General features: G+C 44.4%; 5 protein-coding genes across 9 annotated transcripts; 1 reads left to right on the top strand and 4 right to left on the bottom strand.

The window, feature by feature from the left end:
* Positions 1–532: 532 nt before the first annotated feature.
* Positions 533–2,964, bottom strand: Jhbp10 (Juvenile hormone binding protein 10). Its single transcript, XM_064679899.1, has 4 exons — positions 2,759–2,964; positions 1,407–1,644; positions 1,218–1,351; positions 533–1,152 (listed from the first exon to the last, which is right to left on the bottom strand). Exons 1-4 carry the CDS (start codon positions 2,850–2,852, stop codon positions 599–601), a joined length of 1,020 nt encoding a protein of 339 aa, XP_064535969.1. The 5' UTR covers positions 2,853–2,964; the 3' UTR covers positions 533–598.
* A 1,489-nt stretch (positions 2,965–4,453) lies between these two features.
* FANCI (Fanconi anemia complementation group I) lies at positions 4,454–9,805 on the bottom strand. Its single transcript, XM_064679870.1, has 13 exons — positions 9,603–9,805; positions 9,074–9,528; positions 8,780–9,015; positions 8,614–8,723; positions 8,105–8,558; positions 7,959–8,047; positions 7,790–7,899; positions 7,468–7,733; positions 7,069–7,406; positions 6,671–7,011; positions 6,272–6,603; positions 5,451–6,207; positions 4,454–5,390 (listed from the first exon to the last, which is right to left on the bottom strand). Exons 1-13 carry the CDS (start codon positions 9,696–9,698, stop codon positions 4,796–4,798), a joined length of 4,179 nt encoding a protein of 1,392 aa, XP_064535940.1. The 5' UTR covers positions 9,699–9,805; the 3' UTR covers positions 4,454–4,795.
* A 225-nt stretch (positions 9,806–10,030) lies between these two features.
* On the bottom strand, positions 10,031–11,221 carry LOC135426604 (uncharacterized). Of its 2 annotated transcripts, none has more exons than XM_064679786.1 (4): positions 11,124–11,221; positions 10,887–11,067; positions 10,573–10,831; positions 10,031–10,516 (listed from the first exon to the last, which is right to left on the bottom strand). In XM_064679786.1, coding segments are annotated over exons 1-4 (798 nt in total). In that variant the 5' UTR covers positions 11,126–11,221; the 3' UTR covers positions 10,031–10,160. The 2 variants fall into 2 exon arrangements, with proteins under 2 accessions (XP_064535856.1, XP_064535855.1); XM_064679785.1 differs by having other exon boundaries at positions 10,042–10,519; positions 11,124–11,220.
* A 409-nt stretch (positions 11,222–11,630) lies between these two features.
* Positions 11,631–18,447, top strand: LOC135426602 (uncharacterized). Of its 2 annotated transcripts, XM_064679784.1 has the most exons (6): positions 11,631–11,715; positions 13,258–14,678; positions 15,098–15,230; positions 15,289–15,431; positions 15,503–15,847; positions 15,914–16,623. In XM_064679784.1, the coding sequence occupies exons 2-6, from the start codon at positions 13,307–13,309 to the stop codon at positions 16,450–16,452; spliced, it is 2,532 nt and encodes an 843-aa protein (XP_064535854.1). In that variant the 5' UTR covers positions 11,631–11,715; positions 13,258–13,306; the 3' UTR covers positions 16,453–16,623. The 2 variants fall into 2 exon arrangements, with proteins under 2 accessions (XP_064535854.1, XP_064535853.1); XM_064679783.1 differs by lacking the exons at positions 11,631–11,715; positions 15,098–15,230; positions 15,289–15,431; positions 15,503–15,847; positions 15,914–16,623 and adding exons at positions 16,734–16,857; positions 17,230–17,372; positions 17,429–17,776; positions 17,829–18,447.
* A 1,696-nt stretch (positions 18,448–20,143) lies between these two features.
* On the bottom strand, positions 20,144–22,742 carry LOC135426757 (uncharacterized). Of its 3 annotated transcripts, none has more exons than XM_064680038.1 (6): positions 22,562–22,742; positions 22,277–22,494; positions 21,593–22,226; positions 21,457–21,534; positions 21,001–21,405; positions 20,144–20,929 (listed from the first exon to the last, which is right to left on the bottom strand). In XM_064680038.1, exons 1-6 carry the CDS (start codon positions 22,655–22,657, stop codon positions 20,690–20,692), a joined length of 1,671 nt encoding a protein of 556 aa, XP_064536108.1. In that variant the 5' UTR covers positions 22,658–22,742; the 3' UTR covers positions 20,144–20,689. The 3 variants fall into 3 exon arrangements, with proteins under 3 accessions (XP_064536108.1, XP_064536109.1, XP_064536107.1); XM_064680039.1 differs by having other exon boundaries at positions 21,001–21,393; XM_064680037.1 differs by having other exon boundaries at positions 21,001–21,534.
* Positions 22,743–27,855: the final 5,113 nt, after the last annotated feature.

Here is a 27,855-nt window from a genome sequence, read left to right as displayed (position 1 = left end):
GGCTGTGTGTGTGAGTGTGTATGTGTGTGTGTGTTTGTCCGCCCTTAAAGTGTCCCCCTGGTGTTGTATAGTCGCAAACTTTGCGCTTAATATGCAAAACTGTTCAAGCTTTGCGGTGGATTAAAAAGTTTGCCAGGCTTCTTCAGCCAGCACAAGCAAATGGAGTAAGACATTAAGCGCTCTTAGCCAAATTAGCGCTCGGGTAAGAGGCAACTGTACCCACAGTCAGAGCCAATTTCAGGTGCCTAACAGTCAAAATTGGCGCTCGGGTAAAATTCAACGTTGCCCACAGTCAGAGCCGAAATTAGGTGCCGGGGAGTCCATATCGTACTCTCCATCCCAAGAACTTTGATCTATTAGCGAGTGCTTTCAACTATTAAATGCTTGCATTATCGCTCAGCCAACGCTTCAAGAGATTTGGATTTTCCGAAAACTTCTCTGATTAGTTTTTACAAAGCTCTTTAAACAGTTGTACATAGCTGGTTTCCATCAATTTTCTACGCTTGCGGGTGGATAATTACAGCGTGGCATGTTCAATAAAAATAACAATAACTTTATTTGCTTAGAAATAAATTCCAAAACAAACAACACACTCAACCTAACTGCCGAGATTCAATCTGGGATCAATGATGCCTCCACCAGGCGTAAGTTCGCCAAAAATGCCGCCCCCTGGATTGTTTGTGGGCTGTTTAGGCCAGGGATTACGACTATTGCTCCTAGGCGGCAGCTGATCCAAAATGCCGCCTGCCGGATTACGCGAGGAGAAAGACGTCTCGAATATGGACGGACCGGGCGCAGCGCCTGAACTACCGGCCGGATTGGGAAAATGTATGGGATTGATGACGGTGCGTCCAGGCGGAAACATTTCATCAAAAGTCGCCGTTGCCAAAATCTCATTCGCCACATCCAGAAACTTCTTGGACAGACCACGCTCCAGGCCCGGCACAATCTCGTTCAGATACAGCTCCTGGTTGTCATTGATTAGTGTGTTGCCCACCTCGCCAAGTATGCGATCCCCATTAAAGAGATTGTCCAGCTGCAGCTTGAAATCTTTGAACTGTATTCTCATCGTCATCTTTGTGAATTTGACGTACTCGAGACCGTTTCTCAGATAGCGCGTGCCGCGCATCTTTACTGCCGCCTTGGCATTATCTGTGGAAGTTTGGGTTTCGAAGTTCAATTAAGGTTTTATATAGGGTATTTAGGGAATTACGCACCGCAGTAGCCACGCATATTGCCCTTGCCCTGAATGTCCAGCAGCAGCAGGTTGAGGCGCATAAAGTATTTGCCCTTAAAGTCGATGCGTGGCAGCGTTATCCACAGATCATACAAGATGTCCTGGGGCTTGGCGCTGAAATCGTTCTATAGAGCAGTGCTTGTCAAACTTTGGGTTCAGTGACACTCACATAATGCGATCGATGATAAAATTGCTACCACCTGTGGCCTCAAGGTCCGTAAACGTGGCCTGAAACTGGCTGCTACGTCCCAGTTCAATGTTGTCCAGCTGCAGCGGCTCCAAAGGAGGTGTGTAATAGCCATCACCCAGATTGCCATGCACCAGAAGAGGCCGCAAATTATAGACGGCATTTATGATGCAGCGCTCCAGCTGAGGATCATCTCGAGCACAGGGTCTTATGCTAGAAGCTATAATAGGGAGGACTTTAAAGCCTTATGGAGGATATTGTAATGGAAGGAGACAGATGTGACCCCATGATGTATATATATTCTTGAACAGGATCAAAATCGAAGTCTATAGTCTCTCAGTTTAAAGCATAAGTCAGCCTTTCTGCAACAGGCACTACACATTTTAGAGCCAGCCGTTTGACATGGCTTTCATGTCGGTCTTAATTAAGATTTACTATTTAGATTCATATATCTAGACAAAGCACCATATCACATAGGAGTTCCTTCTTGTTTTTCGAATATGTACAAAATATGTCCAATTGTGACCTTGATCATAGAACGTGCCACCTTCACAAGCAACATTTGCTGCATTTGCAATTCTACGGAGCGGCCGGTACTATATATCTATATGTACTTTATATGTGTGGATTAGTTGTTGAACCTTCGGCTTCACGACGAGCATAATTAATATGCGCAACAGCTGCAATCGACGAGTTGTTGTTATTGCAATTATTGTCGAAATAGTTGCTTTGATTTGGCTCAGTTCATTGGCCCTTTTGCTGGAAGGCTAGGTCTAATAGTATGGCTAAAAGACGAAGGCTGTCTGGCTTAGTCAACAATAGCTTCCGTAATAATAAAGCAAAAGTGATATGAGAGCCACAACCTTATATAGATTTATCCCCGTCGTAAAACTCTTGCCAGTTATTGACATTTTTTGTACTTGAACAATGTACGAAATTCTTGATTTTTTCTCTGAGTGTATGAACGCAATTTGTTCGATGCTATTAAAGAAATAGGCTTTAAACTTGAAGAATATATAAACGTATACGAAGTGTAATGATATTTGGGTAGCACAAAAAGAGCACAGAAAGTCCTGAAAACCTATACCTCCTAATATTGTTAGCCCAGAAATGTATTGAGGAGTAGAAGTATTTGGAGCCTAGGTTGACTAATAGATTTAAAGATCGAACTAAAAATATTCTTGCTAAGGCAATATTCCAATCTAAGTATTCCAACTGCGTAGCCTTCTCACAGCTGACTGATTGATTGATTGGTGACTGATGAATCACTGATGTTCGACCTTCAGCTGGTGTGATTTTCCCTAACGTATTTTCCCAATATGCAATATACTCACGCAACCTGGCGTCGCTCCAGTGGCACAATGCCAACATATGCAGCAGTAGCAGCAACAATTTGGAGCTGCGATCAGCAAACATCTTGAGATGCATTCAACCCAGCTACTCGCGCGAATTAAGCTGAAGGACCGAGATATATAGATTGTAGCTAAAGCCAGCCGATCTGCGATCCAGTGAAACCGAAAGTGAACCGTTGCCGTTGCGCTCGAGCGATCGACTAAAGATTCGTCAAGTCGCGAGCTCGTCTTTTGATTGAATTAAAACGCAGCGTCGTGAACTAAGCGCTTGGAACAGCGCGTTCCGACGCGACAAAGCCGAAAGCACGCGTAGATACATTTGTATCTTTGTATCTATTGGAAATTTAACGCACTGGCCCGGGCTCTTGGCCCTGGGACACGTGAGTGCGGCTTGCATGTAAAGTAAAATTTATGTAGTTTTAAGTGAATTAAAAACAATGCTCAAATCGCGCCTGTAATGTTTAATAATAAATGCAAGCAAATCAACTGAGGAAATTTGAATAATAAATTTAGGCACCCCCATCCAATGTGGTCAGGGGGGGAGGGGGTATGTGGAGAGGTGAGCAGCGTGAAGGCAATTGAAAACCAAACACTTGGCCTGGCGCTAAACTTGTTAACAATTCACGAAAATGTCACCAAACTAGAGAGAGAACAATACGAATATCACACGGCGCCAAAGAAAAACAAAATATTTATGTTTTTCCAATGTAAATTTCAACTTTTGCTAACGAAGCAAACAGAGCAACACGAGCGGCTGAGGGGGCAGATGACGTCACTTGGGGACGTAAAAAAAGAACTCGCGTGTTGAGAAATTGTGAAACATTATTATAATAATCCCAAAACAATCTGTACACAAGTATAGTCAAAAAAATATTTTTCTAATAAAAACCGTAAAAAACCCACATAAAAAAGTGAATTTATTTCCCCTCCTGTTCTATCTATTCAAATATCCAAACCAAAGTTAAATGATTCAAAATGAAACTAAATAAACTACGGCTAAATTCTTTATTGTCCCAAACCAGTGAATGGAAATGCACTCGAAAACTTGCCCACTTTTAAATATCAAATTGATTCATATAGAGTTAAGAGTTGCATCCATTCATGCCCAAATCGAACGATAGAACAAAGCGAGTCAATTGATTTCCACAACTTTTTTCGATGACAAAAGGCAACATATTCCTGCTCAGATGGATGAGTAAAGGGCCTGCAGGAAGCTAACCGTGTGCATACAAAAAATGGAGAAACAATTGCTGCAACCACAAATAGTCACAATGCCAACCCCCTCGCGCTTCTTAAAGCGCGCTGACCCTTGACACCCAATGCACGCTCGAGCTGCGGCCACAGCACAAGAGGGTAGGGGGGCACTCCGAAACATTCCAACAGCAAATTTCCACAACTTAATCCAACAAGTAGTTCAAATACAGGCCCTTTAATATATCCGTTAAGTTACTATGTTAGATTTGAGTTTGATACGAGGCCAAGCTCAAAAGTTACCTGACCATAAAACCTGCCACGCATTTAAATGATGGCCAAAAAGAGAGGGGGCAGTCGAAAAAAAAAGGAAAACAGTTGGCAGGCCATCACGAGCAGCAGTTGCAACCCCCAAAACCCCCATCCCCTGCCAGTGCAAGTTTTCTTTTATTTATGCCGTTTTTAAGAAGATAGAAACACATCAAATTTTGGTAACAAATTACATTTGATGCATGTAATAAAAATCTCGCACAGCTGCAGAGAAACACGTTGATACATACATATACATATATACACAGAATGAAAAAAATAGGCGTTCACACCGCATTTTGGCCTAATTAAGTTTTCAAGTGCAATAAAATGATGGCTCGACCCGTAGATGTGCTGTTCCTCTATTGCGTGCGGGCATCAAATTTGCGCGAAAGTACATAAAAACACAAGTTAAAAACTTAAATGGATATTTGCGAGTCGTCGCTGATGATGTGGCACAGAAGGAGGCACACGTGCTGCCCACATCCCCATAGAAAAGGCATCCTTCAATGCTCGCTCTTATTTCTTGCTGGAACGTCCACGCCTACGTTTCGGCTGTGACTCCTCTGCCGCCGCATCGCTGGTGAGAACGCGTCGTCTTCGTTGGTTTTTCTGAGCGGTTTCTCGTTGCTTTTTAGGCGGCTCCGGCTCCTGCTCCGGCTCATGTTCATCATCATCATTATCATCTTCTTCGGTCTCCTGTTGCTGCTCAGGCTCCTGCTCTTCCTCATCTTCATCCGGCACTTCCAAATTGCTATCGGACACCTCAATCTGGCTGCTGTGCGAATAGGTGCGCTCAATGACAGCCCTCAGGTCACCTGATTGTATATTAAAATCGCGCACAGCGCCAAAGTGCAGATAATCCGACAGCCGATCGTAAGTTTTGAACTTCTTGGACAGCAATATAATATGCTTGTTGAAATTCTCGATGGCCAATATGACTTTGGGTATGAGACGCGTCTCACGCAGCACCTTGGCGCGTTCCGCCTGCGGTTTGCGCTTTACGGCCGGCTGCTGTGCCTGCTCGTCCAGAATATTGTACTCCACATAGGAAATTAGCTGATAGATGTTCGCGGGCAGCGGCTTGCCCACATTGCGCAGCAGCTGCTCGAATCTGGGAGGGAGTTTATAGAAGTTAGTAAATCGAAAGATCATCCGCATAGCCACAACTCACTTGCTGCTTTTGACGGAACTGCTGCCCAAATAGTGTCTAGCCAGATTTTTGAGGCACGTATAATGTTGTATTAGCAGCTTCATTAGCCCATCCATGTGATTGCCCAGCGGTACGCACACATTTGTAATTTCCAGCAGTGTGCGTGTTATGAGTATTAACTGAGCGCAAATGGAACCCTCCAATGTGTCCAAATTGCCACGCCAATAGACGCGATCGGTCTCGGGCACAATGTTGCATTTATAATTTAAATTGTTTGCCTTGATGACAAAGTATTCCACATCTTCCAGCTGTTTCTGCACCGCCGCATACAAATACTGCAGGCAGGTGGCAGTTGTACTCATATCAAGCGACTTTAGGCCCAAATCCGACTGCTCCGAGACGTTGTCATCATTTTGCCAGCCGAGCACTTTGCCTAGCTGCCTGGCCACTGCATCAAAGAACGGACCGGAATGCGTCTTCTGGCGCTGTGTGAATAGCATGCGATGCAATAAACCCATTTCTGGGTTGTGCAGCTCGTATGTCTGACAAAAGTCGAGCAGCCAAGTGTATGAATCAATTGCCGCTCGCTCTCCATAGTCAATGTGGTCATAGAATAGCTCCAGCGCCTCCAGCAAATAAACGGGCAGTTTAGCGCCGTTTTTGTCAGTACTGAGTGGCTGCGTGTTGGCACCATTTGTGGCATCCTCTTTCATATACTGCACCAGCACTTCCTGCAGCACATAGGTAACTTCCTTGCTTTTGTTAATGACGGCCATGTCTGCGAGGAGTTGGAAAAAATCTATTTTATATCACGTAAATTATCTTAAGCATATTTTGCTTACCGAAACCCTTAACAAACTCCTTGAAACGCCTGACATATGTCTCGTGCGCCGTGCGAGTGCACTGCATAAAACACTTGGCCGCCAGCACGGCACTCTCCAAATCGAAATCCTGCCACAGTTCGGGCAGACGTTGTATGCAGCGCTCATATATTACCTTCGAAATGTCAGTCAGCAGCTTCAGGGTACGCTTGCTATAGGAGAGCTGCTTATAGTCCGGCTCCTCGCGTATGGCCTGCACTTTCTGGGCCGCAATTTCCAGCACATAACGCACCAGCGGCTCATGACTGCGCAAAGGTGCGGTGTTTGCCGCACTGGCAAAGGGCACATGGTCGCTAAATTGAAAAGAGAATACAAATTATTTATGGTGATCAGTTCTACATATATATATGTGACACCCACTCATGTAGCGTGTGGAGCAGCCTTTCGATTATTGCTAGATCCCAAATATTCTCCGGCTGCGTGCACATTTTCTTTATTTTGACCGTGTTCACACTAATGTTAACAGTCACGTTGCTGTCGTTGGTCGTTGGCTGCTTCGCATTTTTCTGTGCTTTTTTCGAGGTGTCTGCCAATGCACCAAGATCCTTAAGCAGCTTCTGATGCTGTTTAAACAGCGGCAGCACCTGTCGCAAGGCATCATTGCCGGGCTTCGAGCTGAGCAGCGAATGCGAGATAAGTCCCTCGATGAGATTTAGCTGCTGCTGAATACGTGCACACTTCAAATGTGTAGCTGGTGGTGCCTTAAAAGGAGCAGGGAAAGTCAATGCAATTCTTAAGCTGGGATTATAGCTACTCACGGTGTCTTCCAGAGGCAGCCGTTTGGTCACCAAACGTTGCGTGCAGACTGTCAGCAGTCGCTGCAGCTCACGCACATCGCAGCCATAAGGCGCACGTTCAAAAATAGCCAAACAATGGGAAATAAACTGAACCAAGCAGCCCAGATTATCCTTTAGCTCCAGCTGATCATCCTTAACACTGACAAGACGTTCATAATTTATAGCAAAATTTGTGTCCAAATCATCAGCCGCCTGATCCCCAGCTGCCGGCGTATCGAAAAAACCACGAAAATGAAAGTCAACGAACTGCAGGACATGAGGCACCAGCTTGGCGTTCAGTTCAACAGCACGTTGAAGATCTGTGAAAGAGCAGAATCAGGCTTAATTGGATGTCCTAAACTATGCAATGTTCCCACTCACTCTCGTACAGCGTACGTCGTATGCCCAGTTGCTGTTCAAAGCAGCTGCGCAATATGCCAATAATTTCCAAGGTGAGCATATCAAAATTGCGCTGCGGATTGCTGCGGGTGGCAAAGGAGCTCTGCGTCATCATCGAGTAGCCAGAAATGCTGTGCTGTGTGCAGAAGCTGGTCGCATTCTGTGATTGTCGCGCCGAGTTGCTGTTGTTCAGCTGCTTGAGGATCATGCAATAACCGAAAATGGCCATGCGCCGTGTGCGATAGTCTCTAAGGAAGTAAACGAAATGAATACAAAGATTTCACAATAATTCGAAATCACCCACTTGGTCATGGCTTTGCGCAGCACATCAATCAGGGCATCGCGCACGCGATTGGAGAGCTTGAGCAGCGGCAAAATAAAGTTCATCATGCGCATGGATTGTTCGCCCGGCAGCTAAAGTCAAAACAAAAGCTTAGGAAGTGGTCAAAGAACATATAAGTTGCCTAACTTGCCCACAGAAAATCCTCCATGACAGTCGTAATAGTCTCTAGGCACTCCGAGACGGTGTACGTATCCGCTACGCTCAGCATGGTTAGGCATTCTGTTGCGGATCAAAAGTTAATTTAAGATTGTGTTATAATTGTCACCAGTTACACACCCGAGAACTGATTCTGCTCCTGATCCACGACCATCCACTCGGCAATGCGCTTGATAATGCCCTGGCCAAACATGAAGCGGCGGCGCACAAACTTGGTCAGAAATGTAATTGCCAGCGTATTCAGCTTAGGTGCGTTATGTGCTTTCAGCAGCGTAAAGGCCAAATTCACCAGACCGGGAGTGACCACATCCTTGCCATCCTTATTCTGATCGATGAGCACAGTGAAAACCTGTACCAAATCTACATGTTTGCGCTGCAGCGTGTCACGACACCAGACTGAGTATTCAGCCAGCGTTTGTTCCTCCTCGTTGTTCTTGATGACAGTGCGCAGAAAAGGCAACAGAATGCAGCTGGACAGGCGCGCAGATTCCGGATCACGATTAACAGCTGTCATTGAGATGATGGCGCTGAGCATAAAGGGCGTCAATATGACATCTGGCATGTGGAGGAAGTTCTGCAAGTTGCGTAATAATTGAGCTTGAAAATACATGGAAAGACTTCAAGCTTACCCTAAGCATAATAGCAACATGCTGCTCGCTGAGCAGGTACATGGTACAGTAGTTTAAATGATGCAGCACAGTCTCCTCCGCCTCGCGCAGTTCCTTGTCAGAGTAGGCATCTAAAAAAGCAAAGACTAAACATGACGGCAAATGAGAAAAAATTCAATATGCGCACCTATGCTATCAAGATCTGTGGAATTGCTGCACATGTCCGAGAACAGGCGCTTGTAGTAGTTTCTATGAAAGTACTTTTCCAGCGCCAGCAGCGGAATGATCAGCTGTGCAGCGCTTGTGCACATGGAGAAGAGCTGGAAACACAACGCCGGCAGCTCAATGGGCGACAAATCCTGGAGAGCGCCGGCAAACTTATTCAACACTGTGAAACGCTCGCCATTGCTCAACTTCAGCATGCTGATAACCAAGAGATTAGGTAAAGAAAGTTAACTCCAGACGCAGGCGACCAACCCACCTGAACAAGTCCGCGATGGGCGTCAGAATTGCAATGGGCCAGCGCATAGCGCTCAGGTTACGCACAGTGGTGTCTCTGAACTCGGGGCCTGTCATGGCGATGCCGTTGATAATGAGACGCGGCTTGACCGCCAGCACGAGCAACGTCTCCGGCAGCAAATCCTTCCAGGCCACGCACTTGGCATCGCCCGCACGCATGTCATCCATGCAGTGCTCAACTATCCAATTCAACTGGTCGGGCGTGTAGGTGCCCAAATCCTGGCAAATGCGCGTTATCAAATCGATGGTCAGCTTGTAACCCATCTCCACTTTGCGCAGTCCGTCCAGAAAGCAACGCACACAGGCGAAACGCTTCTCCTGCGTCTCAAGGCTGTTGCCATCGCAGGCGAGCAACAGGTAGTTCCAGAAATTAATAAAATCCTTTCGGGTCAGCTTGGCACCGATAGTTGCAGTCAGCTGTTTATTAAAAGCAATTAAATCAACTCAAATTAGTTGCGTTTCAGAATTCAAAATTAAAGACGCCAACTTACATCCTTTATGCTAGTTTTCCTTATCAGCTCTCGTAGCTCCTCTATTTGGTTTCTCTCACCCAGTTTACACACACGTACGTCCAATGCGGCGCTCATGCTGCTTGCTGAGGTCCAATAGTTTATAAAATTAGCGTAAAATTTGATTTTAATTTAAATTAAAAAATTGCTGCGCCACATTTGGCGCTGTTTTTCAGCTAGCGATGGAATTTATGTCAGCTAGTGATGAAACTTGGCAGTAATTTAGCAACAGTTGACTATCGAACAGCATGGGAAATTTATCGATAAGAATTCTTGCTCATGCTTCTATTAAGGTTACGCTAAAAATTCTTATCAGTATTCAGTATTAGATTGATCATATGAAGCCTGCAAGTTGGCTTTCTAATAAGAAAACTCATTTTTGGCTTCATATATTTATATTTGGGTTTAAGCGCATCCATTTTATTTACAATTATCAAAGCAAGCTTTGAATGAACTTAAAAAATTATTTATACTGACTTAATATCTAGTTTTTTTTTTATTTTCAACTAATTACATTATTGAGACATATAGCTAACTATTTTAGTCGGTAGTTTCCATCTTGAGCACAAACTTCTCCATTATGGCATTGAGACGCTTGCGTTCTTTCAGCTGCTGTTGCATTAGGTCAGATATTTGAGTGCCCATTGCCAGCATAGCCTCGGTATTAGCTTCCGTGCGCTGGGCATTTAATCTCGCCTGCCTGTTCAGTTCCCGCAGCTCTTTGGCTATGTCCATGAGCACCGTGCACCCATTGAGATTGTGATCGTGTTCTAGTTTTCGTTTTTTGGCTGTGGAATGTTGTTGCATTTGCTGCTCCACTTTGACTCGGGCGTCGCGCACGCTGATCGACTCGGCGGATGTAACATCGACGTCGTCATCCTCCTGCTCCACATCATCTTCTAAAGTGTACAAACTGAATTAGCTAATCGCTTGGGCAAGCACAAAGACATACCATTATCAGAGACCTCCTCGTCCTGGTCTGGTTTGATGTCCTGCAGGCGCATGCTTGCACTCGTTTCATTACGAACTTTTGACTTTGGCTGCGATTCGACTATGATGTCTGCCATCTCATATAGGTCGGTGATTGTCGCCACGGCATCTTCCAGGGGAGTGAGCGTGTCTTGGTATAACGAACTCTTCCCAGCGCCATTTGGCTCCAGCCGATTGTTGGCTATCTTCTTGCGTATGCAACTCTTCCAGTCTTTCCATACCTACAATTGTTACTCTTTATGATTGCTGGACAAATTTAACTGACATTTAACTTACCCGCTTCCATTCACCGGCTTCTTTAACTGGCGGTCCCACACTGTTTAGCTCCTTGCTTAATCTCAGCCAGGCGGCCTCACTGGCCAACTTATCGCCTTTATAGTAGTTCTTCGCTATTATGGGATGTCTTTCCATAAATGCCACGAAAATGGCATCTTGTTGTGCTGTCCTGTGCTTGCCCCTGCAATTGAAACACACTTTAATAACTTTTTAAGTAATAAAATGTATTTTATTTACATTCTGCTATATTGATTATTTTTTTCTTGTACTGTCAAATGGTATTTGATTTGGCCGTGTTTCGATAATGCACAATATCGATATATTTTATTAAAATGTGGAGCAGTTGCAGGCGACCCTGGTATTTGTGCGCGCGTCATTTTGAAATTACTCGAAACAGAGGCCCTCTGTCGGTTGGTGTATCGATAGGTATTTTTAACAATATCTAGGCTATTGAATCGAAAACTTGTTCATCTTATCGCTCGCCCCTAATCAAATTTTGAACGTTTTACAATTTGATAAGAAAGAAAAACCACATTATTAGCTAAATGCTGGGCTTGCCACAAAATTTCAATAACAACTCTCCATATTTATAGTATGTAGTAAAATTGTAGAGTTCGGCAGATATCCAAAAGTTGATTTCGATTTGCACAACGTTCGCTGCGTCGTGTATTATTCATCCAAATCCAAAAGTCTCATATCTTATCAGTGATATTGGTATTGGGGGAGAACTGATAAGCGGTTTGCTATGTTGCTGTTCGGCAAACAGGTGAGGCACCTGTGTGCCCAAAAGCCGAGCAATCAGTACGAATAGTTTAGCAGGTGGAACAAGGTAAAGCGGAAAACGCACTTCTTCGGTTGTGAAAATAATATAACACATACATATATAAAAGCAAATAATTAGAGATAAACTATGGCCACTTAGTGTCTAAAATATTGTGCAAAATGATGAAAATACTTTAAAAAAGAATATATATCTTAACATATATGTATAAGAGCTTCAAAGAAAGTCTACAAAAAAGTCTACAACGAACTGTAAACGCCCCAATTATAAAAATAGTTTAAATCAACGGTGCTTAAACAATTAAAAATTGTTATCTTATCACACTAAAATCGCAGTTGAGTGTAGTGAGAGAAATACATAGCTAACTATATGTGTTTATAAATGCCAACCATTATCTGGACTTGGGCAATAGGCGGCGGCATTACATGGCCCGAAACTGACTCACGCGCTTGTAACGGTATTCGTGGCGATAGTATTGCCATATAGTTAACTAACTAACGGTATTCGTTGCGACTTGTGTCCATGTGCCAATCTGCCCGCATTAGGAACGAATTCTTTTGTGAAACTGATAAAAATTGATAACCGATATATATATATATATATGTATATATAAATGTTTATATACGGCATATCAAGGCGTTTTGACTCATGCGCTTACAGCGCATTTTTCTTGGCCTTTTATTATATTAATTTTATTTTCCAATTGATAAGTTCATGAGTGTGCAGGGCAGACATGACATCAGCTTCCGTGTACATAAGAGGGGTATTAGTGTTATGTGAAAGTTGGTTCTCAATAAGCCAGAAAGTTGACAAAGAGTCGTAAAGTTCGCGACAGACAGGAAGTGACACATCCGTGAGAGATGTAAGACCTACTTAAGAAAGAAAAGTGTCAATGATTTCGTGCATGGTTCAAACCTAGGTCTAACCCTTGGGTAGACTTTCCAAGCAACGAAGTGGTAAACATTGAAACTAATTATAGATGTGAAAGAACTGTTTTACCCTTTCAACAGTTATCTTGGTCTATTATCTTGGGTGTCATGAGCTTCCTCACCTGTCTCTCACAGATTCTATCTGCTATCGCTTCTACTCTCAGCTGTTTCCACCTGACCCAACAAAGTGCGGCATATCAAAAATGAATTTAATGAATTTGCTTAGTTGAAAATTTATCAGATTTGATCAATACTCTTGCGCCTATCTACACTTACCTAGACATCTGAAAGCCCAACCTGTTGACTGTCTAAATGTTTGCATAGCGATAAGGATAAGAGAGTTTACACATGAGCGTAAATCAAACACGAGTAATTGTTCGCGGGCCCGATAAGAGCAGCCTGTACGCAGTGGATACAATGGGCGAGGTCTTATCATTGGGCCGTTAGAGCGCTAACAAGCGTAGGCCATGCGGACGCTGACTCAACAGCGGTTGGGGCATTTTTTCTTTTTAATTTTGGGCCATGGCCAGTTCGATAAGTCGTTTTGTAAGTAAGTTGGACACTTATTTGGTAACTAAGTGAGAGGGGGGAGGGGTTAGGGGGGGAACACTAACCTGCCTAAACGTGCTCTAATTGTCGGAGTTATGTACCCTACTTTCAGCTTCCATTATACGAACCGAGATATAAACGAACTAAAAAGGAGCCACGGCATGCAGCTTGCACAATTGAAGGCAGCCGCTGTCTGCCTTTGCCTTTGCCTGGGCCTGATCCTGGCGATTGGCTCAGTGCAGGCGCAGGAGAATGCACAACTGCAGATACCGCCCTCGCTGATCGAGTGCTATAATACGTCCTATTTCATGAATCGGGACAACCGCCTGCCCTCCAACATGGACACACTGATCTCGCTGATTGAGAAGGTCGAGCAGAGCTATGTGGCGACCGGCTACCAGGTGGACATCAGGACAGTGTCGGTTGCTTTGCTGCATCGTTTCCGGCAGGATGGCATTAAGCGTGCGCCGGGCGTTAATGCCGTGAATGGCGTAATACCCTACAGTCCCACGGGCTTTCAGTTTCCCAAGCTGCGCATTCTGCTCTCCAGCCTGTTGCCCGGCAATGCGAACAACTTCCCGAACAGCTCGCTGACCAGCACGGAGCGCTGTTCCCTGCACTTCATGCTCTCCAGCACCTTTGACACCCGGCAGCGTGGCGACGAGAACACAGTGTGTGGCCAGCTCTCTCAATATCGCGCCCAGCGCTTGCCCCGCGCGCTCAAGAAGGACGACGCCAGCAACTTTATTGGGGATGCGGAGTGGCTGGACAGCAGGCCGAAGCGGGCACGTTCCGGCTCCAACTATGTGCAGCTGGGCGAGCTGGACTACGACACCGACTGGGCGTATGGCGGCAGCGAGGGCACCAGCCAGTGTCCCGTGGAAGATGGCGTTGTGCGCACGCCCTGGGGCACTGTCTCGGCGGGCACCTTGATTGCGGGCGTCGCGACGGGACTGCAACAGCAGACTGTGGCGGTGAACACGCTGCTGCAACTGGCTACCCAGCGACGTGGTCGCACCCAGTCCCAGACGGCGGCGTACTCCATAGACAATCGCTGGGCAGCTACGCTGGCGGGTGACCTGGCCGAGGTGACGCTCGTCCAGGTGCCGGTTTCCACTAACAATGCCGCCACAGTCGGCGCCACCGGCGGCTGGAATGACACGGTGCTGCCCCATTGGTATTTCCTGTCGCAGCGCACCAATCTGGAGGCAACCGATGCGGAGATTCGCGGCGGTCTGGACGGTCTGATCATAGCCAAGAACGTGGCCAACTGGCGCACACAGGCCTCCGGCCTGAAGCTGTCCCAGCTGCTGCGCATGTACTACTCCACGACGGGAGTGCTTGGCTCTGGCATTCAGGCCTGCAGTCGTCAGCAGCAGTTCACCAACGTAGCCCCTTCGGCGGAGATGCAGGCACAGACCAGCGCATTCGCCCAGGTCCTTGACAGGGGTATGCAACTGCGGGTTACGCTCCAGCCAGCGGCAATTGCGGAATTTGCCAACACTGCGTCCCTCTCGCTGGTCACCTATGTGCGTAAGTAGCATATTTTTATTTATATCGTGGAACCACTTGGGCATAAGCTAGGCTTTGTCATGTCATACGATCAACTACTTAATGTCTCCATATATATATCAGGCTTTCAAGAAGACTTGGCCACGTGTCGTGTTTTTTGTTTCGTGACACGAGCACGCACGATAAATGAGAACAATTATTTATAATTTTGAAAAAGTGTTACCCAAAAGTAAATTTGCTGGTTCGAACCCGGGCTGTCTTAGCCTGGAGTAGCCTGTGCTATATATAAAGTAAGGCTCGTGTTCGTGTCGTGTTAAGCAAGGCCCGACACGCGCCCATCTCTACATTCCAGTTCTCTAGTTGTTTTCGCTGTGGCATTGTCGCGCTCTCACACGCACAACCTGCACTCTCTTTTCTCTTCTTGCTTACTCCTTTTACAGCGCAATCCTTGAACGACGTCTCCTGCACGGCCAGCAGCAATCAGGATTTGTCGGACATTATTACACCCATGACCAATTTGTACATATTTTTGGACACTTCCTGGCAGTACAGCTCCATTGTGGACTACGTTGCGTGAGTTGGAGTCGTGTCTACCTGCTAAACCCCCGCTCATGCTTCTCTCCCACTACAGCTACATTCTGCAGCAGCTGAATATTCATCCCTATGCCAGTTCCGTGACGATGCTCTCCGCTTTGGATGGTTCGATTATTGTAAATACCACGAATTACGTCACCGACGTCTATCAGCAATGGAACGTGACCACACAGGCGAATGGTGAGTTCTTTGTACAATTTATCGTGAGGATACAATTTAGCATTGACGTAATCCTTACTTTTTTCGCACAGTACCCCAAGGCTTCAATCTTCCCGCTGTTCTGCGCACGATTCAAAACATAACCCAAAATCTTTTGAACGGCGAGCAGACCAATTCCAGCGTCGGTGGTCACTCTCTGGTGGCCTTGATTATTCCCAATCAGGCGACCGTGAATGATGGCGACTCCAACTATGCCACAACGGAGCTGCAGTACATCTACGAGCAGATTCCCGATCTGCGCTTTGTCTACTATGGCGGCGGCAACATTCAGCGCTTCGCGAACTTTGTGCGCGACTCCTCGCGGGATCTGTTCTCGCTAATGACGGGCAGCACCGTGGCCACATCGGCGGGACCTGTGGCCAGGCGCATTGTGAAGAGTAAGTGCATCCCTCAAGCCTCACACTCGATTTGATACTCAGCTCGCGACAATCCGCTTCTTGCAGTACCCCGACGCATCATCAATCCGCGCTGCGGCTCGGCTTGGTACACGACCAGCTGGGGCACCGACCAGATGTACCAGTATGCCCGGCCGGGCACGGTCAACTTCTATCGCGTTGCCTCCAACTACTTCTTTGGCGCCGGTAGCAATCGCGTGGTGACCATTCAGTCGCAGAACGGAGGCAGCTTCACCATCTGCTCCTCGCGCAGCTACGAGTGGCCGCAGCAGAACTCCACCAGCTCCAGCACGGGCACCGCAGTGGACCAGAGCTGTGTGCAGATCAGTGGCAATAGCTACTCCTACGATCTGTCCAATGCCTGCAATGGCTACTACACCATCACACAGTGCCCGCCGCTCTACCTGTCCGTCCAGCCGGGCACCACCAACACCACATCCTGCACACAGGACGCCTGCCAGACGCCCGATCAATGGCGCTACATCGTTTCGTCCGTCAACATGGGCTGCTACAGCGGCGTCTCCGGCCTGGCGGCCAGTCTGTTCACCATTTTGCTGGCGCTGCTGCTGCAGCAGTCGTTGCAGTAGCGCGGCAGTCGCAGTCCAGTAAAAAAGAGTTCAAATTAATCACATCCTGTATGTATGCCCCACCCTAGCTTCCTTCCAAATATTTGTCGTCTTAAATTATTATTATAATTTTTTTATTTAAGTTGTAAGTTCCAGTGAAAAAGTCGCAAATAAAGTCCCCACTAGAACTAACCAGCATCTTTTTATTTGTGCTTAGACTCTTCCCAAGTGGTTCCTCATAGGCTAACTATCCGATCCTATTTCCATTTTCATATATCCCTTTCATTTACTCTCCCTTGCAGCTATCATGGACTACTTTCAGCGCGTTCAGTCGTCGGATATATCCAATATGACAACCATAAAGACAAATGTCTTTGTGTTCGTGGACACCAATTGGCCATACGATTGGATAGTCGACTATGTGGCGTAAGTGAACATGAATCTATAACTAATCCATCTGATTGACCCACCAAGTGACTGACTGACTGACAAAGGTATTCAGAATTGTTTAGAACTGAGCTTACTTTTGCGTCTAACAGGGCTTTCAGAATTCCACCCGTATAGGTGGAAAAGAGGTGGATAAAGGTTGAGTAAAACATTTTAGTGTTTCGTTTATGTCAAAGAACTTTCTGTAAACTCACTGACGTTTTTCACAGTCCTCGCTAAATCGAAGGAAAAGTTTGTCAAAGTCTGTATAGATTTTGGTCTAAAAGGGCATCGATGTCAGAAGGACATCAAAAAATTCGTCTCTAAGAGGAAAATTGAATGTTAATTATCTATCCTTCGATTTCTCTGCAGCTATGTCTTACAGAGCTTGAACATTCATCCATATGCGAGCACCGTAACACTTTTTGCTGCCTCGGATGCTTCAGTCATAGTGAATACAACCAACTATATAGTTAATGTATATCAGGAATGGAACTTTACATCGCATTATTGGCGTAAGCATAACATTCTATAATTAGTTCGACAGCATAACCTAATTGTATGTGCGTAGATCCAGCCGGTTTTAATTTACCCGCTATATTAAACACGCTCAGCACTCGGGTGGAGGAGCTGCTGGCGGCGGAACAAGCTACGGACAATCTGGGCGGCCGCTCGCTGGTGGCTCTGCTGGTGCCCAGTCCCACATCCTATGTGGATGAGAACGACTACGATTACTGTGTGCGCTATATGGAGCGCTTACGTTACAGTCTGCCCCACCTGAACTTCATTTACTATGGCGGCGGCGCTTTGGTTCGGTTTCACGACTTTGTGCGGGAGCCCAGCAGGGATTTGCTTTTGTTAAACATTGAGAAGCCGCCTGAGGCGTGTGGAGATCCAGTCATCAGGCGCATACGTCAGGGTGAGTATTTTTAAGACTCTATTGAGACTTTTGAGTTTATTGTCTGATACAGTTCCGCGTCGCATCTGGAATCCGCGTTGCTCTTCCAATGGGGCTATCAGCGAGTATGGCCTGAACTCGCTGGAGCAGTTCGGTCGTCTGGGCAGCATCAATTTCTATCGTCTCGACGCGCTCTATATGCCAGCCAGGCAGAGCATGCGCTATCTGAAGATTGCGCCCATCAGTCAGATCACTTTCACGGTCTGCTTCTCGCGCTGCATCGAGTTGCCCTTTCGCAATGTTAGCCACCCGCTGCGCCAGGACGAGAGCTGTGAGTCTACGGCGTTGGGTTCGTACAGTTTCGATTTGACGGATGCTTGTGTTGGCTATGACTATGAGCCCTGTCCCCCGCTCTTCTTCTCGGTGCAGGCGCAAGGCTTTGGCGATGTGTCATGTAACCAGGCCGCTTGCCAGACTCCGGACGAGGCGCAATACTTAATTAGTTTAAATAATCTTGGCTGCAATGGAGCTTTCTCTATCCAATTAGCGGCTGGCTTATTTTTATTGACTGCTCTTTGTAGTATTTTAAGTTGATGCATCTGAAAAAGTACAAATATTTAGGCATCTATAAAACACGCTTGTACTCTGTATTCTCTTTTACTATAAATAATTATTTTAAATTCAAATTTTAATTTTACGCCATTTAAGTGTCTCTGCTAAGCAATTGTATGATTTTACCCCTTAAATATCCGATAGGAGGCTGTCACCAGATCCCCACGAAATTTCCGCCAATAGAGTTAGGGATATTTGTAGTACTGCGGAATTTGTAGCACTGCGGAATTTTCACTCACGAGCAGTAGGAAGACAACAACCAAGGCTGCAAAGATATCCCTGGGGCTAATTTTAAGTGCATGCTAATCAAGTGAAAAAATACGCACTAGGATATTGCCAAGAAATTCCGTTCGGAAAATTAAACATAGGATTTTTTTGTAGTACGCTTAAACAACCATGGCGGGCGCTGAGGAGATCAACAGCGAAGTACCGTTAGCCTTAAAACAAATTTCCCTTTTTGTCGCTGCTGCCAAGCTCAGTTGTTGTGTAAGCGACGGCGGGCAAGATGACAATTCGTGTGTTCGGTCTAATTAATTGTATATTCTTTTAATTTTTGCGTTTGTATGTATGTATGTACATATGCAATTACATTCATACGCTTGCAAATATGTACGCATAATATGGGCATAATTTAAAAAAGCCATTCCGGCTCTCAGCTCATAATCATAATTTTGGGATTCAATTTTTGGCGGTATGACGCCTCAAGGCTGGCGGCACAGACAAATCGAGTTAGGTCAGAGCAAAAACATACTTAAAACTAGTAGCGCCATCTGTACCCTAAATTATGTTTAAGATTATACAATAACCATAATTAGCAAATCACATTTAGTTCCATTTTATCTACCTTTTTCATCTAGCAATGCTGCACCACGGTTCAAAGCAGGGAGATTAGGCACTGCCAAGCAAGCTGTAGCCAGACTTGTGGCGCCACCTATCGCACAAATTAAGCTCCACGCATTTAGTTTATTGCTATTTATTGGTGTTGGGAAATATGCGAAGCTTGAAAGTAAGAACAGGCGCAGCGCCACCTGTAGCCCGTTTAGTGTAAAACGAATAAAAGGTGGCGCTAACAGAAGCAAGTGTGGGCATCTATTTTTGTTAATCAACTCAATATTAACTTGTTATACACATGAAAGTATGGGGTGAGAACTAGCTCTAATAGTACAGTTTACAATAAAGACATTTGGCAACAATAAAGGTGGCATAAAGTGCCATCTATGTGTGCTGAACACTGTTAAAAAGTGGCCGTTGTGTTTTAATCTTTGCTGTTACTTTCGCTCAAATATTATGGGATAATGTTAATTACTAAAAAAAAAAAGATATATAATGTAGTTCCTATAATTTCTATAACTAGGTTCAAGTATGATTTTAATAATTAAATTGGCTTTTAATATGCAGTCCTTGCGTTAATTAGGAGAATTATGCACTTGAACAGCAGAATGTTGCAATATTTAATTTAATTTACGTCGAAGACAATAAAGCAGTATGCCAGCAACGCGTTGCCAGGCCAGCGCCCAGAGAGTTGGCTGACTGGGGCACGGGTTGTGGCAGCCACAAGTCTAACCGCGAATCGCAAGGATCCAAATGATGCTCAGCCGCATGTTGACTTAACGTCCTGTCAACAAAAATGTCGTGTCCTGTCGGCGCAGATTTCGCAATTCCTTTTTTTTCTCACACTTTATGCATGAATTAATATGTAATGCAAAAGGTGCCGGGACAATAACAGCATCAACAAGAGTTGGGGAAGAAAAGCGAAATGGAAAGGAGAGATAGAAAAAAAGTTGCAACTCACTTTAATTTAGCAAATGTCAAAATATGCCAGCCAAAGGATGCCAGGCATAACATCCTGTAGGAGTCTAGCTCTGTCTCTTGTAACAAATTTTTAATAATCTAAAAATCTTTCAAACACAACTACCTACTCCTAACACCCTAAAACGCGAACGCCCAAAAAAATGTATGGCAACAAACAAAAATTCATCAATTTCGTTTTGGGCGCAAAGATTTCACATTTGCCTAGCCAAATACAGAGCTGACAACCCCCGAAGTAGGCAGCGCCACATTTGCTGCTTTCGGATTTTATTTTTGAGTCCTGTTGCTCTGGCATCAAACCAAATTTAAGCACAAAAGTGCTTTTGTTCAGCGTGACTAGAGTTGGTTAGCATTTTGCTAGTGATAGGGGGTTATTCTGTAATCAGATGCGATTCGGCTTAAAGTCGGCGGGCGAAGATTTTCTATGTGTACAAGGTGGAAATCTGCTGGCTAAGATTTAATTTACACCTCTTCTCTCTGAAATCTTGTATAAATGCACAACTCGGTTTCAATTTAGGCCCAGTGCTGGCGTGTCTCCCTGGGCGGTTGTATGGTGTGCAATGCACCAAAAGGATGCACCCATTCGCTGTAGGCTGCCATCTGAAACAATATGAAGGAGCTGCTCAAGGTGAGCAGATAGTAGAAAAGCGACATGCGAAACTCGTTGGCACTCATCGAGACGTGAAAAAGTGTACCGAAAAAGATAATCAAAAAGAAGTTAAAACATGTCTCCGATTTGGCGGTGCCCATTATCTGTAAAACAAAGCAAAAGCAAAGCCCATTTAAATACCCTTGCACAAATGCTGGGCATGAGTTAAACTCACAAAGGTGTTTTTCGCGTAGCAATTGTGCAGGACGAGCAGCGGCAGAGTTGTGTACACGGTGTGGGTAATCAGGCTCATGACCGCGCCGTAGGCCGCATCGTTCAATTTGTGAGCCATGAGATGATGCAGAAATACGGTGGCGCAGAGCATTTCGCCGCTGCTGAAGAACATGAGACAGATCAGATCCGACATGCCGTGAAAGCGCATGCTCAAATATTGCCAGGCCAGATTGTTAATCTCCCCGATCAGGCAGTGCATGGAAACGGAGCACACGACCATGCCCACTATGGAATAGATGCACAACGCGGCATGGCTGGGCTCCCGCAACGAATGGGATGAGATGTAGACCATAAACGCCATTATCCAGCTTATCATGAACACTCCGAACCAGGCCTTCGGATCGGGCTTCAAGTTTATAAATAGAATGGGAAATACCAGAACACTGACGCAACTCACGGGCTTGCACCAGCCATACATCGGGCGATTCTTGTTTATAACGGGTACTATATTGGCCAGAATAAAGTACAGCGGCGTCTGTTAAATAGTTCTGGGTTAAATAATTAGGCTCAGCAAGCTGTAGCGCTCGACTCACAAAGCATATAACTATTATCTTGTGGCGCTCCTTCATATTCGCATAGCCGTTTACAGTGCTCCACCAGACCTGGAATTTGTTGAGATCATTGCGCAAAGGTGCCTTGCCAACTTCTTCTTCCATTTCACTGGCTGGACTTGAGATGTCTCTTGAAACGTTGGACTCTTCGCTAATTGGTTTTTTTAAATTGCGGCGCCGTTTGTGGTAGGACAAGAGAATAGACAGGAGCAGAACGAGGTTAAACACAAACAGAAATGTCCACGCGTTTGGAGTCAGCAAATGCGCATTATCGTAGGCCAAATCGAAGGCACCAAATAGATCGTACTTGAGACGCACAATTATAAACAAATAGACATAGCCTATTAAAATGAAAGACATATTGCCCCACCAGAGCACACTGCGCACATGATATCCATTAATGCAGAGCATCATTATGCCGAGCAGAAAATAACGTAGAATATCGCCAACTGACTTGGTGAACACCAGGCTGGCCACATTGACGGTGTTATAGGGACAGCTGAGCCAGAAGTTCAGATAGTTGGGTATAAAAAGGCAACTGCCAAAGTAGACAAAACTATATGTGTACGAAGATATGGGCAGCATCTCCATCAAGGCCATATAGTTGGGCAGACAGCTGGAAAGGGGTATCAATTAGTCAGTCAATCATCAATTGACAATACTCACAAGTATTTGATAATCATGTAGAGCACGAAGTACAGCATCACGAAGATCAAAGCTACCAAAAAGACATAGCAACTATCCCAATTCAGGTTCAGGGTGCAAAACAGCAGCTTCAGGTAGTCCATATAGTAGACAAAATAGGTGCAGCTCGGATTGTGGCTAACGAATTCACACATCTCGCTGCTGTTGGGCTGCAGAGCTTCCGGATAGAAACATTCGTCCTGATTTCACATTGTAGTAAAACCTTGGCAGATATATTCATATACATGGCTGCGGCTGTCTACTCACCTTATTCCATATTCTGAGAAAGGATATGTGGCGCCGCACGCGTCGCAGTGTTTCATCGCCATTTATAGGGTCTTTACTGGGCACAAACTCGAACATGTTATGAGTTGCTTTTAGATGCAAAAATATAAATTGGTGAGTATTTATTTGAATTCATGTATGACTGAGTTTGAACTGAATTTGATTCCATTGTAAGGTAGATATGTAAATAATTCTATGGGTACAAACCCTTTAATAGAAAATAAAAATTAATTATTCCCTGGCTTTCTTTACCCATACTTTCTTGATCCCAAATGTTTTAAATATAGCACATAATAACTGTTGGTACTAGACTATTCTGTTGAGGGTCTGCATGCTACACTAAAGGCGTCGATCGAATAGTTCTGTAGGGTAGGTCCATTTATGCCTCCTTCTTATTCGCCTCCTGAGCAGGTTCCTTGCTTGGTGGTACTTATCATTGGAACCTTAAGGTCTTTTGCGATGTCCCGTGGTCTTGGCCTGCATGATGCGAAGTTTGTTTAGGTGAGTTTTTGCAGCCATACCGTAAACCTGGAGCCCATATCGCCACGCAGGAGCAAAGATTACCTTCTAGATAAGGACCTTGTTTCCGAGCGAGAGTTTGTTGTTGGGGCTTAGCAGCCAGCTCAAACGCCTGATTTTCCTATTTATGCTGTTGGTTACCTCGGTGACATATTTCTTAAACGGAAGTCGTCCGTCGAGAGTGACCTAAATATTTATGGCCACGCACCTGCTCTAAGAGCTCACAATTGAGAAAAGTCGGCGGCAGGAATCTTTGCACAGGAAAGTATATAATTTAAGAATTCCTCGTACTGACTTCCAGCTTGATTCAAGTACTATTTTCTTAGTAGTGAAACTGAGGTTAAAGATTCTTTCTCTACATCTGACTGCCAGGATACGCAGTATTAAAGGCTTATTCTTTGTCTCAATTTTAAAACTTTATAAATGCTGAATCTCTGTTCAAACGAACCTTTCTCATGGTGTGCACACATCCTATCTTTAAAGCTTACTTTTTACGAAGTGCAGCCGAGAACAACAATTTTACAGTTTACGTGTTCTTAATTAGCAACAAGCATGAAAAAGTGTATAAATTCAGTAAATAAATGAGTGAAAACTAAAACTCGCCAAATAAAATGTGCGCTGAAATAAAAAGCGCGCAAAACGAAAGAAAAAATGCTACAAAAAATTAGCGAGAAAACAAAAACAAAGCTAAGCTATACAACAAAAAAGAAAAGTTTTATAATTTTATTTTCATTCTTATTATAAAATATAATTTTTAACAGAGATTTTTGTTTGGCTCTCAAGTATCATCGCACTTTTTTTTCGCCCATTTGCATTTACGCTTTTTTTTCGCACTGGCCAGAACTCATTGAAATTGGGTAAGAAGGGGTATGTTGAACTTGTGGAAAAGTATGTAACACATTTTATGTTCTTGGTCATGCAAAGCAAAGGGGAAAAGGTTTAGACATGTCCAATAGTCTGTCTGGTTGTATGAAGAAATCGATCTGTTGAATGCTTCATTATCTCGATAATTTCAGTTTTGTTTTTAACCGATAAATACCGACTTCTAGTCTCAGATTTACATGAACTATGGTACTTACGACCATTTGTATACCGTACACAAGGCCTGTAGCATTTCTTTAAGAATGCAATTTCCAGCATGTCAAGGCAGCACAGGGTATACCTTAGTCTGTCACTCTTAATTGAAGAAACTTTTTGTTGCTTTCCACTTGTTTGTTTTGTGGTTTTTTTCTACCTGTTCGCCAGGTTTTCTGTAACGCTTGCGTCTCAGTGATTACTCTACGAGGTCTGCCGAAATTATGCTTCAACTTTTTTTTTGCCAGCTCGTTGGCTTTAGCGACTTTAAGCGCTGCGCGTAGAGGGGGACAGACCAAAAGATCCCTTCACGGATTTCAACATTATTGCAAACCGGTTGCCCATTGCCCATTGTCCACTTAACCCGCCGCTAAACATGTGTCACAACACGGCGAACAATCGACTTCCGTTCGCTGACCACCAACCGCGGTGTTGGGCAATCAAATGACCACTTCAATGGCTTTATTCTTCGTCCTGCATCCTGATTAGTGTAAACCCATTAGCCCAGGTTGATCAATTTGTAAATGAGCCTTGTCCAATTTAACGCAACATTAATACTGACCTTAGGTCATTTGCCCAACCGGCTCGGCTCGACGCGTGTGCCTAGGACCTCGGTTCCCGAACGGCCAACCGGTTTCTTTCCCCTAGAGGGAACATACATATGCTTGTGTCCTCGCTCGCTTCTCAACACAATTGCCGTTTGATCCTGCACGGAATGCAACCACCAAGCAGGACACGCGCCTGCACTCAGGCCATTTGCCATTTGTCCTGCCCCTGGACAGGGGTCAGCGGTGTTGCCAATTGGTTGCATGACATTTTCATTTACTTTTCATGTTCATGTTTATACATTTCCATTTGTATATACATATGTATGCTTGTGGTTCTGCTTGCCCTTTGTTGTTCTCACAGTAGGGGCAAATGCAGCGCTTGGCGTGTGCAGGACCCGAGGGCATTCAGTTCTATTCAGGGTGCTGTCTGAATGCACTTGGAAGAGCAACAGCGTGAGGCGCTTGTGGATTGAGATACAATTCGTATTTTTGAAGAGAGGCAAATGCGGTTTCAAAATCCATTAAAATATTTAAAATTTTTATTAAATTTCGTCGGAATATTTAAAAAATATTAAGTACGAGCTTAGGCGATGGGGATGAACCCAGTGTTTAAAGTAGTATAATAAAATAGATAATTATAAAGAAGATTTTAAGCTAAGCTATAAAAAGAAATTTTAATTCAGAGATAGTTTAAACTTTTAAAGAATTGAGCGATAAAGAAGCTGTCAATTTGACTTTTAAATTTGAAGAATGGATCATGCAAAATCTATGTTACTAAAGGATTTATATCGGAAATAAGAATAAACCTGATTAAAAGAATACATTAAATAAAAGTTAAACATAAAGAAGCATATACTTATCATGTCTTTAGTCATGTCTACATCTCAAGGCTTAACTTGACTGATTTCCACATCTGGCTCACATGAATTTCCCTCTCAAGGCAGTTTTTCGGCTTCAGTTAATCGTCGGTTGCAAAGTCTTGCGGCAACATTGCAAGCACTTACTTAAGCAGCCAACTTTTCACATGCAGGGGATTGGGAGAAGTAGAAAGGGGAAGCGGAGGGGGGGGGGCGTATGTTCGTATTGTATTTGCATGATGTGTCTTGTAACTGACGCGTTAACAACACAACTCCCAGACACACACACCCGCACAGCTCACACGCTGCCCCCTGTCTGGAGTTTACACAATTTCTTTTTTATTTTGTTGGCTCAACAGATTTCAGACCAAAGAGAAAAAAAAACGCCTCCGCCAGCCCGCCTGCTGCTCCTCTTGCTCGTATCTTGTGTCTGTGCGCTCGTAAAGGCGCAGCGCCAAAAAGTATGCAATGGGTTTTTAATCGAGCGCAACATTTATTGCCACATTACGTATACGTAATACGAACTTTACTTGAACGGAAAAGTTTACCGTTCACCGTTGAGAGTTTGGTGAGCTGAGCCGTGTGTTTACCTTACGTTATGGCAACTTTTTTTTTCATTTGGGAAAGCTGCAAAAATTGCTCAGAGTTATTTTTCTTGCGATTAACTTATTTCCGTGTGCAAATTTTAAGCAGCCGATTGCACTGAGCTGTTTTTCCGGGAGCTATAAATAGACTCATTGATGGTTTAATGCGGGCTAATAAAATCGGTGAGAAGTGAAGCTAACTTATGGGAATCTAAAAAAATATATATAGGGTATCTATAGAGTATCTACGAAGCCTGCTAACAAGTTGGCTATACTCTTTGTTATCGAGGTACTAATTCTTGAAAGGCCCTTTGTATGCTAGAGTATCATGTATCTGTTCGCCACAATATTCGATGCATCAAGACTGAATTGAATCTGTACAGAAACAATTCTAGTTGTTTGCCCTTCCTGGCTTAAATTGGGATCCTCGTGTGCGGTTACCGTCATACTCCAATAGACTACTGATTATTATTCTTCCTTCCTTAATTAATCGTAGAACCATGATTGGTGTAATATTTATTCACACGCTAATAACGGGCTTAATCGACTCCTCTGGGTTGATAACTCAATTAAACTTCTATATCCCTACTAGACTAACACGTATTTATACGCCCTTATTGCTTCAATTTTGTTCAACTAACTATGCCTGTGTCTGAGATGATTATAACAAGCATTACAGAGTATTCTGCTCGGAGTCTTTTCTTCCTCGTATAGTCTGAGCATATGGTCGTAGCTTGTATTCGATTTGTACTTCGCGACTCGTGTCGTACGTTACACAACTGCGCCCACGTTCGTTGGGGAGGTGGGATGCAGTACAATGCATCAGGATTCGAGCGAAAAAAAATGAGATTGTGATCGCATTTTATTTTACAGCAAGTATCTAATAAATGTTGGAACATCTTCCAAACCAAAAGCTGGCAAAGCTTTGAATACACGAGCATATTAAAGTATAACAAACTTTTTTAAAAGAATATTTAATGTAATTAATTCATTATTTATGCAATCAACTTCTATGTGAACATTGTCAATGATTTTTGTTGTTTCTTTAAAAAAAAGTCAGCAAAGTTAGAAAATTTCTTCCCTATTTCAGCCTTTTTGTTTTATTCTCCAAGCATACTCTTCATATATTTTTTATATTAAATTATCTTATTCATAGTTTATGCTTTTGTTTGGCTATTCTTGTGAGTTTTCTATGTGGAATGTATCATATTACCCGGCTGCCCACTTGGCTGCCAGCCTTTAAGCAAACAAACTTAATCAAATCTGTTGAGCAACCGCAGCCCAACTCAACTCAACTGAACTCATGTCGACTCCAGCTCAATCCTTGTCTGTCGTCTGAGAAATGTCGCCTAGAGAAACAAGACATGAATTCGTGCATGCATCTTGGCCAACATCTTGCTGCACATGCTCCACTAGGCAAGCGGGTGACCACAAGGACCCTCAACCACCTGCCACCCTGCATCCGGCCCCAACCTGTGGCAAGTTATGCGTGGCATGCAGTCAAAAATAGTGTCTAAGAAAATATTATTGCTGACTGTGCGTCGAGAGCGGCTGATGAAATGCTTAAATAATACGCAGGGCTGGCATTTGGGACTGAGCCGCATATCAGTTGCCTGACAGTCAGTCAGGACATGTATGTGCGTGTGTGTGTGAGTGTGGGTGTGTTTGTGTTGGTTGAGCTGGGGGCACGACCG

The sequence above is a fragment of the Drosophila montana genome, unplaced genomic scaffold (assembly GCF_035044405.1).
Source record: "Drosophila montana isolate Dmon_TW-CO22-7 unplaced genomic scaffold, ASM3504440v1 contig_2081_1, whole genome shotgun sequence".
In the NCBI taxonomy this organism is placed as follows: Eukaryota; Metazoa; Arthropoda; class Insecta; order Diptera; family Drosophilidae; genus Drosophila; species Drosophila montana.
The sequence above is the reverse complement of the archived record's forward strand: the minus strand, read 5'-3'. Positions and strand labels throughout refer to the sequence as shown.

What these genes read in the sequence shown, in the direction of transcription:
- LOC135426602 (XM_064679784.1), top strand. Translation starts at nt 13,307, where the DNA reads ATGCAGCTTGCACAATTGAAGGCAGCCGCTGTCTGCCTTTGCCTTTGC. An exon ending in CTCGCTGGTCACCTATGTGC is followed by an intron (nt 14,679 to 15,097) that starts GTAAGTAGCATA and finishes CTCCTTTTACAG; the next exon opens with CGCAATCCTTGAACGACGTC. An exon ending in CGTGACCACACAGGCGAATG is followed by an intron (nt 15,432 to 15,502) that starts GTGAGTTCTTTG and finishes TTTTTCGCACAG; the next exon opens with TACCCCAAGGCTTCAATCTT.
- FANCI (XM_064679870.1), bottom strand. Translation starts at nt 9,698, where the DNA reads ATGAGCGCCGCATTGGACGTACGTGTGTGTAAACTGGGTGAGAGAAAC. An exon ending in CACAGATCTTGATAGCATAG is followed by an intron (nt 8,724 to 8,779) that starts GTGCGCATATTG and finishes TTGCTTTTTTAG; the next exon opens with ATGCCTACTCTGACAAGGAA. An exon ending in GGAGCAGAATCAGTTCTCGG is followed by an intron (nt 8,048 to 8,104) that starts GTGTGTAACTGG and finishes GATCCGCAACAG; the next exon opens with AATGCCTAACCATGCTGAGC.
- LOC135426757 (XM_064680037.1), bottom strand. Translation starts at nt 22,657, where the DNA reads ATGTTCGAGTTTGTGCCCAGTAAAGACCCTATAAATGGCGATGAAACA. An exon ending in TACATGATTATCAAATACTT is followed by an intron (nt 22,227 to 22,276) that starts GTGAGTATTGTC and finishes ACCCCTTTCCAG; the next exon opens with CTGTCTGCCCAACTATATGG. An exon ending in GCTACGCGAAAAACACCTTT is followed by an intron (nt 20,930 to 21,000) that starts GTGAGTTTAACT and finishes TTTGTTTTACAG; the next exon opens with ATAATGGGCACCGCCAAATC.
- Jhbp10 (XM_064679899.1), bottom strand. Translation starts at nt 2,852, where the DNA reads ATGCATCTCAAGATGTTTGCTGATCGCAGCTCCAAATTGTTGCTGCTA. An exon ending in CTGGAGCGACGCCAGGTTGC is followed by an intron (nt 1,645 to 2,758) that starts GTGAGTATATTG and finishes TCCCTATTATAG; the next exon opens with CTTCTAGCATAAGACCCTGT. An exon ending in CAATATGCGTGGCTACTGCG is followed by an intron (nt 1,153 to 1,217) that starts GTGCGTAATTCC and finishes AAACTTCCACAG; the next exon opens with ATAATGCCAAGGCGGCAGTA.
- LOC135426604 (XM_064679785.1), bottom strand. An exon ending in AAGCCGGTGAATGGAAGCGG is followed by an intron (nt 10,832 to 10,886) that starts GTAAGTTAAATG and finishes TAACAATTGTAG; the next exon opens with GTATGGAAAGACTGGAAGAG. An exon ending in CGAGGAGGTCTCTGATAATG is followed by an intron (nt 10,520 to 10,572) that starts GTATGTCTTTGT and finishes TGTACACTTTAG; the next exon opens with AAGATGATGTGGAGCAGGAG.